At 31.3% G+C, this 23,335-nt stretch overlaps 1 protein-coding gene across 6 annotated transcripts in view; it reads left to right on the top strand.

Moving 5' to 3' along the window:
• Positions 1-23,335, top strand: part of LOC132718974 (protein FAM193A-like) — a 40,213-nt gene that overhangs the window by 3,740 nt on the left and 13,138 nt on the right. For 2 of the 6 annotated variants that reach the window (XM_060702694.1, XM_060702691.1), the window contains exons 2-10: positions 2,326-2,367; positions 13,932-14,094; positions 15,613-15,656; positions 17,434-17,514; positions 18,070-18,182; positions 19,216-19,383; positions 21,699-21,909; positions 22,214-22,335; positions 22,776-22,923. In XM_060702694.1, the coding sequence (XP_060558677.1) occupies positions 2,326-2,367; positions 13,932-14,094; positions 15,613-15,656; positions 17,434-17,514; positions 18,070-18,182; positions 19,216-19,383; positions 21,699-21,909; positions 22,214-22,335; positions 22,776-22,923 (1,092 nt within the window). Of the gene's footprint in view, positions 1-2,325; positions 2,368-7,065; positions 7,223-13,931; positions 14,095-15,612; positions 15,657-17,433; positions 17,515-18,069; positions 18,183-19,215; positions 19,384-21,425; positions 21,476-21,698; positions 21,910-22,213; positions 22,336-22,775; positions 22,924-23,335 lie in introns of those variants that run through there. The other 4 variants (XM_060702693.1, XM_060702696.1, XM_060702695.1 and 1 more) reach the window with 4 other exon arrangements.

The following is a 23,335-nucleotide window of genomic DNA, read 5'->3' as shown; positions in this document are numbered from 1 at the left end:
CCTATATTGCACTGACAAAATTGAACTACCTGAGATAGACTTTTATTTTAAATGTAAATAAAAAAGGCAAAAAAAGCATAAATTACCCTAAAATTTTCACAGAATGTGTATTTGACCTTACATTATCAAAATATGTAAAAAAGTGACTTTTGGTAAAAATGTCACTTAGACCAGTATTGCGCTGAGCCATCGATTTGTTTGTTTTTATATAAAATCATACATTTACTTAAAATAGTGTATGGTCCGTTACTAAAAAAAGATGCTAGAATTTCCAAAACATGAAGTCCCGCGAGATCTCATTTGAAAGCAGACTCCATATTGGTAAACATCCTCTACATATTTCTCTAAAAATAGTTGGGTACACAATGTCATTGAAGTTTCATTTAAAAACAAAACATGAATTGGTTCAAAATTGATTTGTTTATCAAATGATATTTTTATTTGACCCAAATTTGATTAATAAGGGTGATTTTAGTAGGTTTTTATGTACGGCGCACTAACTGTCAAATTCTGGTAGCCTTTGCAAATAGGGTTGACCCATAACTTTACTGTCGCAACGTCAAAATAAAAGCGACATATAAAGTTATGGAAGCCAGAACTAGTTTTGCACTAGTTCTGGCTTCCATAACTTTACAGTATCATGTCGCTTTTATTTTGACGTTGTGAGACAGTAAAGAACAGGTCTAGCAGTATTATAAAATCTGTTCGCTGAAGTCTCTTAAGCTAGTTTTGTACAAAATATTTTCATATGGCTATCTATCTATCTCTGGATACTGCCAACCCCTCTTACGAGTGTTAAAGGCAGGAATTTAGTGCACGTCGGATTGTTAGTAAAAGGTGAAGAGAAAAGCTAAAAAGAAAAGTCCAAACATTGACATGCTTGGAAGGTGAGACTGAAAATGTATTCTAGTCATGGTTAAAATGTTAATAGTGAAACAAGATGACAAGAGATAAAATAGTTTAAAAACACTGGGAGTAAGACTAGTACTGCAGGTTAAACAAAACAATATTTTCTACATTAATACATTAATTGACACAACATTGCGTCAAGAAATCATGAATTCTCTTAACTTAGTCAACAATTTGTTACATCGAAACATTCCAGTCTTTCCGCTACTTTGTGTTTCTTGGCAACATTACAATTTCATGAATGATGCATAGAAATTTGCAAAGCGCTGCATTTTCTATGATGCTTCTATGACACGGTCATAATCTTGCTTAATTTGATGTCTTTTCATTAATTATTTCTCCTATTATTAGCTCTATGATCCCATTTAAATCGGCAATTACTATGAGTATCCAAAATTTATTTATTTCCGGTAACTGCGTGTGTGTATCAATTGCTAAAGTTTTATGTGTTGTTATTGGCACATTTCTGAATCGACTTTTAACTGTTCTACAGTCATTCTCTGTATCCTGGATTTAGACATGACAGAGTGCATGCAGAAGCTTTTCACACAACAACAATCACACCACAAAAGATAGGGGCTTAGTAGCCAAAATAATAAACAGACGTCTGACAGGTTAAATGTTTTAATGCAAATAAACCATGGTAACTCCTTAGATAATTATTTGTTTGCAAACACAAAAAAAAAAGAGAAATTGAAATTAATATTTGAATCAAACAGTTCTGAAATTTACTTTTGTAGTTTTTACTTTTTTTAAAATTTGACATATCATAATTTCAAATGACCCCTACATTTTTACACAGAGGGTCACAAATGACACCAAAAAATCTAGTCTGGCAGAAACAATCGTCACTGAGTTGTTCAGCTAATGATATTCTTTGAATGAAAGTATTAATTAACAACGGTTGTCCCTCTTAACATTTTTCAACAAATATATCTCCCTTTGATCATCAAGAAATATTTGATATTTCATTTATAGGGTTGCAATGTTTCACAGAATGTTCAGTTCGGTTCTAGGCCTCCTGATCCAATTATTTTCTATTTGATTAATTTCTGATTGCTAATAAATTTGTCTTTTGTTGATAATTCTGCTTTATTGTTTTTAATTATATGACCGTAAACAAGTTTTTTGTATTTTTTAGTTGCAAAACCATTATCTCGACTTTGAATTTTATTACTTATAGTGTTTATGAAAATAAAAAGTGGTCTTTCTTGAAAACAGTTTTAATCAAACTGTCACAGTTATATGACTAGTACACTTTCTCCAAATATAAACTAGGCTTTTTAAACTTATAAACATCAATGCTTATTTTTCATGTATTGCATTAGGTTCGTATTTCTTTGCTACTTGGGTGAGTTGGGACATGACATGCCCACAAAACATACCTTATATGTTTATTCATTTGATTTCTTACAGTACTCGGGCGAAACCAGAAGCGCTTCTGAACAGTTTGATCAAGTAAGTGCTCTGAACACCAAATGTATAATTATGCTGATCCATGAATTTCAATTAAAATAAACCCTGACTGAACAATTTTCATGACAGTATTATTCATACTTTTACACTTAGATTTCTTCAAAACATATTGCAGTGTTCTATATCTTTTCATAACAGTGTAGGGTATTTCTCAAAGGGCTGGTCATATTATTGAAATACATTCCTAAATAAGTATTAATTTTCAATATATTATATATACATACAGTAAAAACCCGCTATTAAGATTTATAAAACCATGCTAGGCATGCCAAGCCCTAAACCTTTAAGTTGGGTCAGGGTATAAGTAAAAGCCCTTGTACGCTTAATACAGCTGTTGTTCTACTTGTTTATTGTAAATACAAATAAAAATGAATTGGTCATGAAAAATGCATATTATATATTTACACTGGGAATTGGTATCATTGTTCGTAACAACTTGTGAGAAATTTTCATAAAAATTATGTTCAGTGTAGCTACTAAAGCCAGACAGGCTTAAAAAATGTCAGCAATCAGTCTGTTTTATTCATTTTAGTATTCAAAGGAATATCATAATAGCATTATTGGTTTAAAAATTTGTCTTTTACAATTTTTATTCCTGTTCCTTTGTTGGGCCAGACAACCCTGGTATCAAGGCTTGCAAGTGGGTTTCCCTTTCAGACAAAGCTAGATTGAACATGGGCCTTGCTTCTTGAGCTTGCATGAAATGATGAAATGTTTATTTGTTTTTAGTCACTGGTTAGTCAACTGTTGTTATTATGTACTATGTGATTGGCAGTAATCCTTGATCTGTGGCAGTTATCCTTGATCTGATTGAGTTTCATTGATTACAAGATAATTAAGTCATTTTACAGCATTACATACCATGCTTACTGTAGATTTCTTTTGTATATGGTATTGACTTGTGCGATAATTGGTTACAATATTCATGTAGTCAGGTAAATTATTGCAAGGATTGGTTATTTCCCTTAAATCTCTCACTAAACACATGTTGCTATATGATCATATCATTTGAATCAGTTTTCTGACCTTTCTAACACTTACTTGAAACATTTTATCTATTGGCTATGGAAATATTCTTATGTATTTGTGTTTAAAAATCCATAGAGAAAAGCATGTTTGTTGAATACATGCATAAACATCATCTTTAATTTCCATCTTTGTTCATAGACAGTATCAAATGGTGCAACTGTTATACAAGTATGCCAATAATTATTGCAATGCTGTGTTGGCCTATTATATTAATGGAAGAACAATCATACTGCAATATTTTCTATACTATTTTATGCATAATTGACTATATTAAACTCTGCAACCTTATTGATATCCAGTCACCTTTTTGTTTAAAGACTTCAGAATGTTGTAAATATTAACCTGCAGTAAACAGGGTTTTTACTATGTAATATATTTACATAGATAAAAATCAATGTCCACAAGCAAGTCAGGGAACTATGAGTTTGACTCCTGTTTAGCACCACTCCGAAGATCAGTACATTTCATTTATGTCATACAAATAAATAATGGATCTAATTATTGTTGTATTGAATAAAGTTTTAGCAGAATTTCAATTGCTGTCTAGATTTTTAACTTTTTTACCAGCATGAACTATTTTATAATTTATGTGCTAAAAATAATAAGTGCTTAAAATAAGTGCTTAAAATAATAAGATGAGGTCCTGTATATATTTGACAGGCTTTATTGTTGATAATTATTAATCTAAAGATAAATATTGAAATCTGCACCGAGTATATTAAATTTGTTCAGCAGTATGTAAGATAAATTTTGTACCTTACATTGTTTACATTCTTATCAAGCAAAATAAAATGTTACATAATTCACATGCTCACACACATACACAGTTACTCTTCAATGAAAACATATGGATTGGGGTCTGATATTATTTTGTATATCCCCACCCTAAAAATAATTCTCTCTGATAAATGTATGGGATATAAAGAACTCGACTTTCTCTGTAATAAATTGGCATAGTGCCAGCAGAAATCTAAGTATGCAGTATATACATATGTTGTAATTCATGTAGACTGTATAACACAAATAATAGATCTGGTAGCTGCTACAGAAGTTGATTCTTCTACACTGCTTCACAAAAACTACTGCTCCTGTGTTGTGTAGAAATGGTAGTTTTACCTCATTCTGTTTTACAGAATTGTGTCTTGACATTCTATGTTTACAGATCTCCAAACTTAAATACATGTACATGATCAAGCTCTGATAAAACAGTGTTGTTAGCTAAATGTTTTGCATAAAATAATATTACATATATAGAACAGGAACATGTGTTCAATTCTTTATGATGAATAAATCAGGTTCTGTTCTGATTTGATATAGAAAATAATGATAAAAGTTCTGTCACCTCCTGACTAGAGCATCTGTACCTAATAATTACTAATAATAAATAACAATTTATAGACCCAGAAATTTTACATATGTAGTAGATCTTAATTTTTGTTATGTCAAAACAAAATAGTTATGTTTATCTTAAAAAATTTAGAAAGATATTTAACTTTTTATGAGAATTATTTAAGCTAAGGTGATAATAAGATTTTCAATACCTATAGATTATTTACCCTGTTTATATTGTATGTAAAGAAAGGATTAACTAAACTATATTTGACCTAAAAATTCTTTTCACAGTTGACTTACTTCAGGTTTTTAGATATAAATCTCTGTTCTTAATATCCAGTCTGCCAAAAGTTCAACATTTCCAAACATGTGACATGATATCATGAAATCTAAATATAAAATTTATAGAACTTAACAATTTTGATGACTGCAGATTTGAGGAAAATTTAACAATTTAACTATCCCTTTTAAATATTGCACACAGAAAGTCATATTAGAATTCAGATTTTCAAACAAAAGCAAACTTGTGTAATACATGGGTACTAGATTTCATACATTTGCCTTAAGTACACCTAAAAGCACTCTAATATACTATATAGAACCAGTTAAAATGATGGAGAGTTTTCAGGCTTTCAAAAATTTTGAACTTGCACACATGGTAATACAGATATTAATTTTCCCGTATGCTTAATAAGATTTGGGAGAGGAATATTAATAGGGAACGATCTGAGATAAGCATCGTATACGTCACTGATAAGAGACCTGTTCTAAAAATAGCCACATAGCGATAAGTTTCGGACAAGGAAACTGGTTAATCTACATGTAGATCATACAACATAATGGTTACGAATACTTTTATTCACATTTCTCTCAATGAAAATGATGTTGCTGGAGTTAAACTTGCGTAAAGCATGATTGAGATGGTTTAAAAAAAGGTTGATATGGTGAAAAAGAAATAACTTTCGGGGCAATACTTTCCCTGCATGTCAATTTGAGAAAAATGCCGGCGCTTGGCAATTTGTTTCTGTTTCACTTTTAAGAAATTGGGACTAAAAATGAAAGAGTATCTGTCTGTCCCAGATATACCGTACAAAATTTTGTCTATATAAATACGTAGATTGGAGATGTCATGAATCTATCCACCAAAGTGCTAAGAGTATTAGATTAATGATTAATACAGGGCTACAGATAACATTTTGTATATATTGGGTGATTACCCCTTGTTTTGTGATCTATTGGGTTTTTTCTATTTTCTTAGAGTTATTTCTGTATTTTTTACCCTACCCTCTCTAACCAATTTGGGTTCTAAGGCACGAGTTCATGTATTTTACCCAAAATTTCTAACTGTTGTATGTTTTGTATGGTCATAGAAAAGCTACTTACTACTATCCTTTATGGTTTATTGGCCTATGAGATTTCCAAGCTGCCTGATATAATTCAAAGGTTAAAAAAGTCTGAAACAGTATGATCTGCCTGATGTACGGCGTTAAGTATAACTTACGTCTTTACCCACCAGTTCCAATCTCGTTTGCATAAATAAGAATTTATTTACTTTTTCTCACCCTTAGTTATTATTTCTATTGGGTTTTTTTACATAATAATTGGGTAATAATGCAAATACCCCTGTTATCTGTAGCCCTGATTAATATCTTAATTCTTTAATAATTTTAGAATAAGCAAAACTCTGCATTTTTCCTATTTTACATAATAAAAAATGCCGATTCTAGTATTTATTTTATCAGAAATAATGTATACGTACAGGCATGCTTGCATGTATAATTACCTGAATTGACAATTGAGGTCCGTGATTTAACATACACTGTTTACGTATAGACAATAAAATACATTTGTTTTTTATTTTATGTCTCACACAAAATATTTGTTGTTAAAATCATCGCCAATTACTGGTGCATTTTTTAAACTTTGTTTTAAAGATGTATATATAGAGGTCAGAGCAGATTGTGACATATGTTTAAATTTAACTTAAAAAAGTACAGTGTGTAGTGTCCCTTTTCTTTTCACACTAAATTCCATTTCCAACTTATTTGCTTTCTACAATTGTATTAAATATCTTAAAATATTGCATGTAAACAAAGTAAATGTATGCTGATTAACATCATGTATAATGTGTACTCCCTAATCCCTTGTCCGAAAGTCAGTACAGGTGATGTAGTGGTGATAAGGTAAAATCTATTTTTAGAACAGTGCTACCTTCAGATCGAAGGCTATTGAAGAATATACAGCGAACCAGGTATTGTAAGATGTAGATTTACCTGATACAATGATACAAGTGAGGTGGACTGGAGAGATTGTTTTGATGTGTAGTATATCTGTTGCCAATTATTGTAGAGAGGTACATTCCTGGCCTGTATTTTACCCTGGTGTTTTCTCTGCCTTGTTATTTTCTTGTTTTCTCTTGGATTAGTGAGAGAGGGGATTTATTATCATGATGGATCTGTTTTGTATGCACTTTGAGGTATTCACAATTTTTCAATTTAGTATTTCTTCTATAGCATTATATTGAAAAAAAATACATTTAAGTGTTTCTGAGAACAATCAAGAAAACTTTGAGGTTTCACATTGTAATGTTGTATTACAAACATCACCTACTTGTAATCTCTGTAACTACCAGCAGCTGTTTTCCCCACCCACTTTTATAAATGAGAACAAGTAACATTTCAGCTGTAAAATTATCAAAGAAATAACATAATTAATAATAAAACATTTAGTCATCTTTAAAGAAAGAACTTCAAACAACTTCAAATAGTGACAATTTCACTTGAAACATATATTTTTGTCTTTGTTTTTATAAGTGAAAGTGTGTCAGTTGGTGGGTGGAACATAATTTAGCATGTCAGGATGTTAGTACTTGATATTATTATGATCATGTGTTTTACTCTACATATGTTATAGTTCATGATTCAAGAACAACAGATGTTTTTATAGGACTGGTTAATCTTGAGGTAATCAAACTTTTTACTAAGCTCAGCCTTGAATCTTTGTGGGGATATCAATTGGTCAGGGCATATTCTATGATGGTTTCTGAGTCCAATCATATACCATAGATCTGAGTTTAAGCTTAGAAAATTGCTGAAATAACCCTGGAACCTTTTCTCAGTAAAAAGCTTACTGACTGAAATAATTATGCATTCAATTTTTTCGGGGGGGGGGGGGGGGGGGGGGGGGTGTTCATTATATGTTCTGATAGATAACAGTGGTCGATCATTGGTCAGATGGCATGAATATGCTGGTTGAACTTGGTCTGTACTGGTCACATGCATCAATTCAGACATAGCCAGCAGACTAATGGTGAACATTGAACATTGAAAGACACATTAATCAAACATAAATTCACTCCTATAGTTATTTTTACTACTTGTAGTTCAAAAAGCAAGTTTACCTTACTGGCTGTTAATATACAATACAGTCTTATAGACCTGAGATAGATAATGTAAAATATGTGCATAACAGTAAACATTATGTTTTGTTCTGCAGCTTATAAACATCTAGTCTATGCCTGGTATTGCATCATATCACTTGTCAGCATTTAGTCTGTCTGTTAGACAATAGTTTACCTCAAATATTGCAGTAACTGTCCATTCCATAATATCAAATATTAAATTAATTCACAGTTATTGTGATCAAGCCCAATTTTGATCTAATATATACACATTGTATTTTATGTGATCTTATTATTGCTGCTATTGTCCTACATAATACAGGTAATGGATCAGCATTTAATAACATTGTCTATTGTATATTTGCTATAAGGAGTTTTGTAGAAGAATGATGATTATGTTGCTCTTTATAAGATATAAGATTGTGTATCATGTGGTAATTAAATCAAGGCTCGTTACCTGGCACTCGTGCTCTATACTGAGTGATGTCTTCTCAATTCTGTATATCCTGTAATAAACTAAGGAAAGTTATGATAGTACTCAAGTATTTAAGTTCAGTATGGGATAGAACTATAGCATATCTACACTGCACAATCTGCCAGTTATATATATGAAAAAGGTGTCATGGCACTGTGCCATAGGTAGATGAAAATAAACAAACAGGATGTTGTGTGTATATATCTCACCTGTATATGTTGTTGCATTTAATATAAACAGGCAGTCAGTCACAGTATTACTTTATAGTCAACATACAATTATTATTTATTTACAAGTATATTTTATACTATAGTCTGTCCCATTAAAAATGGAAATGAACTTTTGCCTCGTGTGAATTAACAAAACGAGGTTAAATAAAAATTAAACTATTTTGGTAAACTAAAAAAAAGTCACCCTCGAGATTTTTCAGGATTTTTCTCTAAAGTGTCTACTTTTCTTGTGAAAGCAAATTTTGATTTCTCTATGGCAAATCTCTGTTGTTTATTTTCCGTAGCCATTGCCGAAGTACTCTTCATTTGAAGATGAACGGGAGAAAGCACGTGTTATGTTTCTAAAATATACATGAGGTTCTCGGGGTCGTTTCATGATTATTTTACAAAGCTGGATCTACAAGATGTAACAGTTTAGTTGCAATGCATGATGGAAAACTTTAAAAAAAATGAAAAATAAGCAACACAAAAACACCGAGTCACACGGAGTAGGAAAAGAAATTGCACTTACTTTTAAGCTGAATAGAATCCCTATGAATTTCGAAATATATCTTTATATGAACGTCACCACAAATTCGCATTCTGAAGATTCCTTCATTGCAAGTTTCTATCCAGTTCCGTAGCTTCAAAACTCCTGAATGACATGACTCCTACACTTATGATGATCCAGATTTTTTAAACTGTTAATCCGTCTCTTTATTAAAACATTGTTAAATTTGTGGAGTTATCTGGGTTAGCAAATGAAATATGTAAATGAAACACATCATAATTCAGCATGTTCCAAATCCATAATTCAAGAACGGCCCATCAATTTTAGTTGTTAACATCACAATGTTTATAACTCTTGAAAATGGATTCCTGACGAAAAAAACTTTATTACGTCAACAACAATTTACGAAATATATGACGTAACAAAAATGCCTCGCGCTTCCAGTTGCGGCATTGACAGAGGGCGGTTAGGCCAATGTAACCTCAAACAAATAATTTCAAGCGTTGAGATAAATATGCCTTGATTGCATTTTAAATAATTTTTGTAGACCCAAATTTTGCAACTTAACTGTAAAAATTACACCTTCAATTCATATATTAATAATAAAACTTTCGATAACATTTAAATATTTTTAAACTCACTTAATGACATGAATCTATAACAGTACAATACTTCTTCCATTAATTACATATAACATTCGTTTTGATTTTATGTTTTTAAACTATTTTATATATTTCTCAGAAATGATTTCCCTACATATTATCCCTTATTATTAAAGACTTCTGTAAATCCTACTCTTTAAGTTACAAAATATACAATACGCGTTTTTTTTTCTGCCGCGAAAAATATGCTAGATCTATTGTTTTTTCACTGAATCTTTTCAAATTTTAGGAAGGCTAAAATTATTGAGGTTCTCTTTGACTCGACCTCCCCTTCATATTAACATAATAATTATATGTAACACTTTGAGTCTGCAATAAAAACCGCACTTATTGTCGCTTATTGAACACTCCAATTCAAACTTATTTTTAATAATATCAAATCACTGCCGGTATTTCTGGACATTTTGTTGAATTGTGAGACGGAAAGATAAATCTGTATTTACGAGCTTAAAGTGTATAGGCCTACGTTTGATTGCTCAAACTAGAAAGCGTGATATTATATTCTTATAATTTACAATTTCCTCGGACGCGAGTCTGTGTTCTCTCGTTAGCGAGGGGGTAAGTTAAAGTAGACACTGTGGTAACAAGCAAACCAATGCTGAACGTATAGTGAATCAGTTCTCTTTTCTATATATTTCTTGTCAGATTTGCATGATAATGTATTATTTGTTGGCGATTTCTTGTGAAGGAAAGGTTTAGCACACGAACATCGCACCCGAAATAAGAAGGGTAACATATTTTTGTATCTCATCGAACCTGGTCAATTCTAATTATTTTTGAATAGACGTGACACATATTAATGGACAGAATTCAGACAACTACAGAATTATGTAAATTAAACATTAATTAGCGAATAACCATTTTATAGTCTTCTAGCTAGTGTTCCCGCTCCCCTTCGACGCGTTGCGGTATTCAAGATACGCGCTTGATTGAAAAGCTATCTAATCAAATCACTTCATTGTTCTTTTTCTCTTAAAAAGAATATAAAAATACGACAGTATAAAATACGACAGTATGTCATGGTAATTATAGAAATATTTGTGTGTTAGAATTAATAAAGCGGTTACTGATATTTTCACTTCAAATGATTTTGATTATTTTAAATAATGGTTTGCTAGTAAAATTGTCTTTTTTGACACCAACTTTGTTTTCATTTTTCATTTTAATGAGAACATTTAGCTATTGATCAGTAAGTAATTAAGAATAATCATTTTTTGTATAATTACCGAGTACATTTCACGCTAATTGTGAGACGAACCCTAAATGACGTCTATATGGGCGCCGCCATTTTGAAATGGACGTCACGTCAGGTTACAACGTAAGTCAACGGGGAAAAATATAATTTTAACATTTCGACCTTATTAATGACTTTATGAAAAAAATGAAAAACATGCCTAGAGATATTGATGTCAGGGTTAACATGACATTAATTTAAATGATTTTACTATTATATTAAATAAAAAATGGAATGTTCAAATTTGATGGGACAGACTATAATGCATATTTTTTCACTGTCAGTCTAAGATAAATTAGTTATAATAGATTAACTATTTTAATGGCAATTGAACAATAATTGATAATTACAGATATTTACAATGAAATATGAAAACTGCCTGAAATACAAAAAGATTGCCCCACCGTTTTCATAAATTGAACATTACCAATAATTTATGAAAGATATTATAGATATTTATGTATTGATTACTCAGATGATGCTTATTATAAAGTTGAAAACAAATATGGCAAAATATTAAGTTATTTTAATGTTACATCAGAACACCTGGCATAATGTGACTTTAATCCTTATAAGTTTGCAATTGGTAAATGCCATAAATATATGTGTTTAGTACATTATATGTAATGTTTAAGCATTTTTTTTTCGAATGAAAAGACAACTTTCATGTTATAACACAGAGAAGCCTCAGTGAATAATAATAGACTTGTATATTCACCTCATCCTCGTACAATATTAAGAGGATATTTTTTCGTTTGAGTGAAATATGGAATATATTTTCACGAAACATTATAAAATGCCACATATTTTCACGAGCCGGGACGGCGAGTGAAAATATGTGGCATTTTATCATGTTGAGTGAAAATATATACCATATTTCATGAAAAACGAAAAAATAACCTTTTTATTTAATTTCATTATCAATGAAAAATGGTTACGAACCCAATTGCTTGCTACGCAACTGCAACTGTACAGCGCGCAGTAATATATTATTGCGTCTTGTTTTGCACGCGATATTTGGCGCTACATTGTGACGTCACATAAACAACTCTTTAAACGTCTGTGCAGCGTTTATAACTGAATTAAAGATATTGGTGTTCGGATTTATTTTCTTAGTTAGACCATTTCCTATCATTCTGGATAGTTTTCAAAACAAAATTGAACAAAAAGTTGTTTTGTATTTCTCAGATTTTTCAAACAAAATGGCGAAAGAAGTCCCTTAAGATAATTATGAGTTTCGACTCCGCCCACTTTCATATTTATATTTCATATTTATTTAAAAAAATATGAAATATATTTGACTGATATAGCACCATATTTCATGGGTAAAATTAAATAAATTTGTATATTATTATAAATTACATATATACTGATTATAGTAGACAACATGAGTGCTATTGTTTTTTACCAAGAAGAGATAAAACAAGATTTATAAGATACACAAGTCATGTACATCAAGCTCAGCATGGGAAATTATATACATGTATAATAAGATAAATATGATAAAACAACTCAGCATCATATTGTCGGTATTTCACCAGCTGTTCATATTTTCACTAAATGATATTTTCACTAAATGGTTTTCTATAAGAAGAGAGAAGTGTGAAACATTATCACTGACTTAATGTTGTCATGATTTGTTCATGTCAATACATTGAGATATTATGGAAGTCATTGTTTATTAAGTATACCATGTTATATTATACCGTATAAGTGTTTTTTTCTGCGGGCTCCAAATTCTGCGGTTTTTCCAAATTTTGGCATGTTTTTATTTCTGCGGACTTTATTTCTGCGGCACATTCTTTGGACAAAACGCGATTTAAATTCTGCGACTCGTCTAAGTCCCATTTCTCTACCTATTTGTTCGCACGTACGCATTTGTTAAGCTTCGTCATCGCAAAACTATATGTTAATCATAAACAAATATACTGTTTGCTTGCAAACAAATATTATGCGCGACAATAGAAAGGCATGCAGCTTTTGATCATAGTGAAATGACGTGTGAAAAATATAACCCGGTAGTTTCTTTAATTCAATAATTAAACAGTTGATAGCAGTTGACCGTTAATCAGATGACAATTAAAGTATACGACGATTATTTAGCAGTATAAGGCTTGATTTGGTTTGAAATATCTTTATTCTTAAATGAGGATAATTTACATTAAGTACATCCTTACAAACACAAATTACATACTTAGCCGACAGCAATTTGATACAACTTGAAAACCCGCTTTATGTAATAATCCGTTAGTCGTTATTACTGCATACGAAACTTGTCATAATGCAGGACACATATCGTAGCAGGTTATAGAAATATTCTGCGGTTTTTATTTCTGCGGTGCTGAAACTGACCGCAGAAAACGCAGAAATAAAGTCACCGCAGAAAAAACCACTTATACGGTATATAACATATTACACGTTGATCTTTGAGCTGAGTAAAGTCAACAATACAGGACTGTAAATGAGGAGTTGACAAAGAGAATACTTTGTACAATGTTTGAAGAGCAATATAATTATATATTCTGTTTAAAATGTCCTTAAGCTCAATCTGCTTAGTCATATGGAAATAAAAAAGTTTGTTAAATAAATGCAAGTTCATTGTTTTCACATTTGTAAGAAAAATGAATACGGAACCAACATATTTAAAATGTTGACAATAACTATTAAGATATATATGTATGTTGTATATTTCAGGCTTTTAAGAACCTAGAGAAGACAATGGATGCACATGATGAGGAGAGTGCCCTCAAGATGTTGTTATTTCCTCGAGGATCAAATCCATTCCTAGACCGTGAACGCTGTCTTCTCTGTAACTGTGAGAGAACAGACCCACCAGAAGCTGAGGCACTCAAATCTGGTAAATTCTTGCCCAAGATCTCATAGTGATAATGTTTTACTAATTCCTCAGTGACACTCTACTGCATGAACATGATGTTAAATTTTTCAGCATAATCACCAAAAGACTCATAATTATATTTTTCATGTAGATGGGGATGTGTAAATCTGACAGAATAAGTATTTATGTTACAAGTAATATACATCTCAAGTTGAATGAACCATTCATTATCAAGCTATTGAGCATTAGTTTTCCTGTTTAGATATTGTAAGGGGCGCGGTAGCCGAGGGGTCAAGGTGTCTGCAACTCAACCCAGGAATCATGGGTTCCAGCCCTATTTTTGGGTCACGATCATGATTTCTTATATGACACAAGTACTGGTTAGTTCCAGGAAGCGTACTAGAAAGTGATTAATATCAAATTGCAAATCTTGTTTTGCAATCAAGCTTAAATAAATATGTTTAAACGTAACTGAATATTTATATGCAGGAAATCATATGTTCATAATTATGTAATCCAGTATTCAAAAACATTTTTGAGTTAAAATATGAAAAGATATAATTATAACTTTAGAACCCCTATAGATATTACTGTCAGGATACAAGTTTTTGTTTTTTTTTCATTTGGACAAACAGATTTTTATCAACATTAGGCCATTGTGGCTTAGGGGTTGCCTTTCATGGTTGAGGCATAAGAATTGCAGCACATTTATCCCTATGTGATCGTAAGTGGCAACTAAATAGGTTCGAATAATTGAAATCTATGCATCTCTTGGCTCCAGCAGGTGAGGTGGTTTTGACCCCAAATGTTGCTTCATCTTTCCTGTTTCGGCACCATATGACTTATTCTGTGTTGGTGCGCCGAATAACCAAACAAATCCTCAACATTATTTTAGTATTGGTCTGTTTAAATCTGACCCTTTAACCAGCATTTTAGGTATTTTAAGTATGAGATTGTTGAAAGTCTGATAAGATTTTGTGGATTTATTGTCAAGATTGGTTTGTAATAGTCTGTATGATAATTTACTGCATTTTACTGAAAAGTTGGAAGTTTAAGTAAATGGTAAATCAATTGCAATCTCCTGTATCATACAATTTGCCAGATCTGCTCACAAGCTTCACTGACTGTGAATTGTGCCAGTAATATTGTATTTTAATGTTTCTCTCTTCAGTAATTTAAAGGTCCTTTCATGTATTGACACTACCTTTATAGATGGTTAAAGATATTGTATTGTTTAAACACAATAAGAATATATTATATAAGTAACTATTACAGGGCAATAATATATGAGGGAATCCATTGATTATGATAAATGATAATATGATTTACTATACCTGTAACTTTCTTGCCAAACATCTTCCAACTAATACCAGAGTAATACATAGCTTACAGGTGAATGGGGGAAAAAGTTTGTTTTCAGTTTTTAGCAATCAACTGTTATTTGTTGTTTGTTATTTTTTTATCTGGGTAATAATTGAGTATAGTATTTGTATGTATATATTGAAGTGAGAGTATAGAAGATGTTAAATGTATTTTCAGATTCTCCAGATAACCAGTCACTAGAGAATAATCCTCTTGCACAGGTAAATACTGCAACTATTATCTTATACTCCTGTATACTTCTTCGGTTATAATAAACATTTCTACTCCCAATTTGCTTGGAATGTATACTGGAATAAACTTACACAACAATGCAATCTTGTGAGAGCTTAGTTGCAACAATAGGCAAACTTTTGCCATCAGTATACAGTTGGGCCGTCACACCAAACTTTTTCTTTACTGTTAATGCAAAATTTAGTATCTTTGTATTAAACATAGTGTTCTGTTTCAACTCCACAATAAAACAAATCCAAACTCTTATCCATTAAAACAGAATGATATAATTGTTTAGATCTCTGCCAGGATTTGATGGTTGGTTCTCTAATGTTTCAAATGACAAGAGTGTAGATTAATGTTTGGATAGATAAATAGAAGTTACAATAAATTATTCCATTAATAAGCTCAAGATAATCCGGCTATAGTAAATATATGTTCAATTTACAGTTACCACTGTGGGTATGTCCATCATGTAGGATATAAATGTATGTTTATTTTACAGTTACCACTGTGGGTATGTCCATCATGTAGGATATAAATGTATGTTTATTTTACAGTTACCTCTGTGGGTATGTCCATCATGTAGGATATAAATGTATGTTTATTTTACAGTTACCACTGTGGTTTGTCCATCATGTAGGATATAAATGTATGTTTATTTTACAGTAACCACTGTGGTTTGTCCATCATGTAGGATATAAATGTATGTTTATTTTACAGTTACCACTGTGGTTTGTCCATCATGTAGGAAATAAATGTATGTTTATTGTACAGTTACCACTGTGGGTATGTCCATCATGTAGGATATAAATGTTATGTTTATTTTACAGTTACCACTGTGGGTATGTCCATCATGTAGGATATAAATGTATGTTTATTTTACAGTTACCACTGTGGGTATGTCCATCATGTAGGATATAAATGTATGTTTATTGTACAGTTACCACTGTGGGTATGTCCATCATGTAGGATATAAATGTATGTTTATTTTACAGTTACCTCTGTGGGTATGTCCATCATGTAGGATATAAATGTATGTTTATTTTACAGTTACCACTGTGGTTTGTCCATCATGTAGGATATAAATGTATGTTTATTGTACAGTTACCACTGTGGGTATGTCCATCATGTAGGATATAAATGTATGTTTATTTTACAGTTACCTCTGTGGGTATGTCCATCATGTAGGATATAAATGTATGTTTATTTTACAGTTACCACTGTGGTTTTGTCCATCATGTAGGATAATAAATGTATGTTTTTTTACAGTAACCACTGTGGTTTGTCCATCATGTAGGATATAAATGTAATGTTATATTTTACAGTTACCACTGTGGTTTTGTCCATCATGTAGGAAATAAATGTATGTTTATTGTACAGTTACCACTGTGGGTATGTCCATCATGTAGGATATAAATGTTATGTTTATTTTACAGTTACCACTGTGGGTATGTCCATCATGTAGGATATAAATGTATGTTTATTGTACACTTACCACTGTCGGTATGTCCATCATGTAGGATATAAATGTATGTTTATTTTACAGTTACCTCTGTGGGTATGTCCATCATGTAGGATATAAATGTATGTTTATTTTACAGTTACCACTGTGGTTTGTCCATCATGTAGGATATAAATGTATGTTTATTTTACACTAACCACTGTGGTTTGTCCATCATGTAGGATATAAATGTATGTTTATTTTACAGTTACCACTGTGGGTTTGTCGATCATGTAGCATATAAATGTATGTTAATTTTACAGTTACCTCTGTGGGTATGTCCATCATGTAGGAAAGCTGCTGACCAAGAGATGGAGAAGAAACCTTCCCTAGAACAATTCTTGGTAAATATTACTTTAACCAGAATGTTTGAAATTGTTTAAGCATTAAAAAGCTACTTAATTTTATAATATAATGTGAATGTAAAATTCACTGCTTGTGAAAAATTTATTTGCTAGACAATGATATATAACAGAATTACTCACTGTAGACACAGATGTTTTTAAGTATAGAACAGCAGCGTGGTGCCTCTATGTTGAAGCAATGCGGGGCCTCTATGTTGAAGCAATGCGGGGCCTCTATGTTGAAGCAATGCGGGGCCTCTATGTTGAAGCAATGTGGGGCCTCTATGTTGAAGCAAGGCGGGGCCTATGTTGATACAGTATGAATCACTGCTGTTAGTTTAAAACCCTGAATACCTGATGAGTTTGTTAATTGTCTGGTTATCAAACAGTGATGTGTCATTCAAATTTTATCAAGTACCTCAAGCAAAATGCTTATACCTTTTCTCCCCAATTTGTTTCCTAGAGAACTATCACAGAACTATTGAGACAATATTGACAGGTCAATGTTGTGATAATTGTTTGATTATATGTTATAATGTTTCTGTCTTTGTCCAGGACACAGATGGGGAATCATTTCTACCAGATATCAGTATAAAATCTGGCTCGGAGCCAACTACGCCAAACGGCAGTATTTGTACCTGTGATGCTTGTACGGAGAGACGGTATATGTAATAAATTTTGATCACCTTTATTTCATTTCTTATCCATGGTTCTAAAATCATTCCATTTGCATGTTGACTTTACTTATTTAACCACACCCTCAGTTTATATGAAATAATTGGATCAATAGCAAGTTAAGCATGCTTATCATTTATAACCTGTGGTATGACTATATATTTACTGCCTGCTGCTTAATATAATAGCCTTGAAATCATTGAAATAAGTAATGACATAAAATGAGTAAATGTACAAATTAAACATGTTAACACTGCTTGATGAATATAGAGCTTTACAAATCATGTAGAAAATGCCAGAAAATTGATACACAGATTAAACACATGTATTACATTAACATGTTTGCATGGGCATAAACGTTTGATCCTTATAATTTAGAAATTAATTTTCTGATATGATAATATTTTGCAGTTGTGTTAAGAATTTAGTATGATCAAACTTATATATATGAATTAATTTATTGTAAGCAATATATAATAAGTTATGGTTGCAACAGATATAAGGGTGTAAAATAAACTATAAAAAATTCAAATTTTGTGTATATAGTCTAATGTTTCTATTAAGACAGAATTTTATCCCAAAAAAAGTGTCTTTGTTATTCAACACACATTAATTATACAAGAAAACTGTATAAAATAATCTGTTGCAAAATATTGAACTGTTATATTTTATATAGGTTACACATTGATTTAGTGCATGTACCACTTGCTTTAATTGATATTTACAAATACTGTTATTTATATTTAGGTACTTTGGTATGATTTTATATCAAGATTGAATCTAATATGAGCCGCGTCATGACACAACCAACATAATGTGTTTGCGACCAGCATGGATCCAGACCAGCCTGCGCATTCGCGCAGTCTGATCAGGATCCATGCTGTTCGCTTACCTACCCTTTTACAAGTAGAGAAACTGATAGCGAACGGCATGGATCCTGATCAGTCTGTATGATTGTACTTTATTCTGTACTTCTACTGTTATTTCACTCTAGTAATTTCCTACATGAATTAATGTATATTATAGAATGATAGAATCGGAACATGAGTTAGAGACTGCAGCATTACAACAGTATTGGACAGAGTTACGAAAGGTTGTACGATGTTTATATAGTAACCGTGACGATATTAATACAGATGAGCTCAATACTAACAGAGTACCTGCTGATGATCATGTCACAGATCTAGTTCACAAGTAAGATTATATGTCCTTTACAGACATCCAGATAACCATCATCTATTTGTTAAAATGAAATGAGTTTTCACCAAAAAAACATATTAAATTTCAAATGCTGTCCTTCAAAAACAAATTGGCTTTCATTTAATCGATTCAAAATCAGTTAAACAGTTTTCGGATCATACCATTTACTGTGGTATATTTTGTCACAGTGATAGAGAAGGGCTCATGCTGTTAGTCGCCATGGTCACCATTTGCGATAATTTTATAAGATTAGCGATTATTTTTGCATTTTGGCTACAAAAACTGGCAATTATTTCTTACTTCCAACAGTGGTTATATAAGGTGTAGAGATCAATAAAGAAAACAGCAGACCCAATTAACACCAGCTGGGTGGATTTAATCGAGTGTCAACTTCTTATTGGTCACACGTTGGTTACTTTTGCCCGAGGTGTTAAAATACATGGGAGATGTAAATTTGTATGAGTACTTTAAAGATATTGTCCAATATTATAATAGCCATCAAATATCCACCAATTAACCACAGACATCTTCTTCAAATTGATAAACTGGATATTAACCAACCAAAATTGCCATAATGGCAAATTTTGATTTTTTTTGTTTTAAGCTGCTTGACTAAATAGCCAGTGAAAAACAATGATAAAACATTAAAAAAAATATTTACTTTCAAACAAATATATGCACAACAACCAAAATTGTGAAGATTTCTTTGGAAAAGAGAAAAAAAATCAATTGTCACATATTATTCGCGACACTGGTATTTTTTATTATTATTTCAAGGTGAACATAAGCTATGTTCTGTTTAAAAATCTTTACTATTATGGCAGAAAATTTGTATTACATTGGTGATGATGACATTTTTCAGTAAGTTACTCAGAAAAAATGGCTGCATTCTGTGAATGAGTTTGCAAGTGTAATTTCTATAGGCTAATATAACCTACTCCAGTTCTATGTGAAATGTGGAAATTGACAGTGGTATAGCTGGCAAAATTTTATTAGAACAAACAAAAGAAATTGTATGATAACAGTGGAAAATGTGTGTTAAGTATTCCACCTGGAAAGCCTTATATTGTTTCCTATCCCACATTCCAACCTGGAATTCTTACAGATACCAAGAAAAAAAACAATGTAGGTCTACATGCCCCTTATATTGTAAATACTGTAATAATGTAATTCAAGCATTATGTAAAGTTTAAATGAATCTTTTATATTATTGTTATACAGTAATTCTACGATATAACATTTTATTCCTTTCTATAATAACAATTAAAGTTGTGGTTCCATGTAAGAAAAAAATAGTTATCAATATACACAAATGTATCAGTTTATTTGAGAATCCTTAAAAAACTGAAAAAAGTTTTATATGTAATGTATTTTATCAACTGCTTATGTTGTCAATCGCTTAATCGTGAATAGTCTGCTGAACTTTTGGCTATTATTTTTTTAAGTGAAAAATATTGGCTATTATTTTATTTGAGCCAGTATGAGTAGCCCTGGATAGAGTATTAAACATGGCTTATGCAAACCGTAATGTACATTTTTGTATTGTGCTAACAGTGACCTCCATTTTGAAAAATATGTAGAAGTGACTTCGGAACAAGTGAGAAAACAGACTTTATGCTAAAGTAAAGTTTGTAAAACTTTAAAGTTTGTAAAACTTTAGAGTGAGGAAACTGTACATGGAATTAAGTCGGATTTAATAGTAAATGTCATCGTTTCTAGTCAGAAACAGTGTAAAATGTAGTGGACTAAACATAACAGAAAAGTTACTTGAGTCATGGAAAAGTGGGCCTTTCGTTGCCGACGGTGTAGGTGCTCAACTAATGCTTTATATTTTAAATCTAGTACCCAATTAAATATGACCCTCTGACAAAAAATTAAAAATATTAATTGAAAAGTTAAAAAAAAAAAAAACTGATTGAATTTGAAATCTATTAGTGGAAAAACTAATTGCTGAAAAAATCAATAAGTTTAAAACTAAATGCATGAAAAATTATCTGGAGCTCTGCTTTTATGATCATGTGAAAGCTCATGTACACAAGCTAGATATATATATGCTATATAATCATGTCACAGATCTAGTTCACAAGTAGAATTAATCTTTGTTTATGGATTTAGGAAGGACTGTTTTTTTCTGTTATCTTTAGGTGAGATAATGTTTTTATTGTAATATCAAATGACAGATGCAGAAACTGTCAGCTTATATCTGCTTCAAAACTCAAATGATTTGTCTAGATTTTTTATTTCGACAAATTTCTCACACTGTTTCAGTTAATTTCCCATAGTTTATAGTCCTAAAAATATTTTTACAGATTGTGCAGTCGAGACCCACATCAATTATTTCTCCGCCTTGAGTCACAGGTTCGCGAGTTTGTGATAGAAATGAAAGTGAAACTGCTTAAACAATTAAGTACAGGTTTCAAGACCCCTCCACAAGCAAAGAAATTTATATCTCTAATGTTAGAGGAATATGCTCATTTATGCAAAGTTGCTAGAAAAATGGCTGGTCTTTTGAAAGAATTGGTAAGATATTAAAGATTTAATCATTTATTTCTGTGTAAAATTTTGAGTTTTTGAATAAGTTGTATTATTATGCCAAACAAAAGCAAATTCATTACAAAGTCATGAAGTTAATGTGAAATGTAATTTTGGTAGTTGTATTGTTTGAGCAAATGTTTGTTTCAGACTTAAAATTTGATTGCAACAGTGATTATTAAATATTTTTGTAGACTTATTTTAAGCATAAAGAAAGTATTTGATTTGTTAAAAATGCTGGTTGTTTTATTTTACTTTGTAAACTTGCACATTAAATGTTTGTATTTTTCAGCAAAATCACTTGAAGAGATTTAAGGTAACATGGGACCTTCACAATAAGCATTTATTTCAGTCGATTGTTTTCTCGGAACCTTCCATCAAAAATAGCCTCAATCTGCTCATCTCTCAACTCAGGTAAAGTTATATCAGATGCACATCTTACCTACTAACTGGTCTCTTGTTACTGTAAGCTTTTGTATGATTTATCTGGATTATGAAATAATGACACGAAAGTTAGTAGATTTATGAATCAAGCATTGTAGAAAAAAAACACCAAGATTTCAACTACTGTTCAGAATATGTTGTTAACATATATTTAACCCCTATCAAATTATATACATTATATTTTACCATGGTGCTATTATGCAATTGTCAGAAGCATATAATACTTTGCTGAAGTCTATACACTCAGAGTAAAATGTTCACTGTTTGATATTTTGTTCATTAAAGATCAGATATAAAGTCTTATTTTCCAAAATTGATATTTAGCGATTTCAGTTGCTAGATTAAGTGGTGATATTTCTGCACTGGTCAGAATGTTGTTAATTGGTTACTTCATATTGTTATGGTTACAGACTGGGTGCTGCCTCGAAGGAATCTTATACAGAAGACACATATCCTAATCTGTTACATCGTTATCTTAAATTTGAGGATGAGATGTCGGTAATTAATGTTGTCTGGAGAGATTGTCATCAACTTATAGAATCTTACAATGAAGAACAGGTAATAAAACAGTATATGTAATTGTTCTATATGTAATATATACACCTGCCCAGTTGACTTATAATTGATTTGCCACTCACTTCTGTATGATGGAATCACATCAGGGACTTTAAATTGAAGCTTTCCAGGTGGCTTTACTCAAGTTTTCCTTCTCCTGAAAAGTTCCCTTATGACTTGCAATGGTGGTGTGACATATTCAAAACTTAAAAGCTAACTTGGAAAGATTATTTTTGATGTCCCTTTAAAAAAAAATAATAATTGAGAGATCATTAGTTTAACAAGTTAAACCATTATTCTATGATAAAGGCCATAGTTTACTATGTTATAACAATATGAGGTGATTTTCAGTTGATCTAATGAGAAATACATTAATTACAGTAATATACTATTTGTATAAACTAGTTATTATATA

Source organism: Ruditapes philippinarum, unplaced genomic scaffold (genome assembly GCF_026571515.1).
Source record: "Ruditapes philippinarum isolate M1 unplaced genomic scaffold, ASM2657151v2 ctg506_1_1_1_1, whole genome shotgun sequence".
Taxonomy (NCBI): Eukaryota; Metazoa; Mollusca; class Bivalvia; order Venerida; family Veneridae; genus Ruditapes; species Ruditapes philippinarum.
This window is presented reverse-complemented; position numbering and strand designations above follow the sequence as displayed.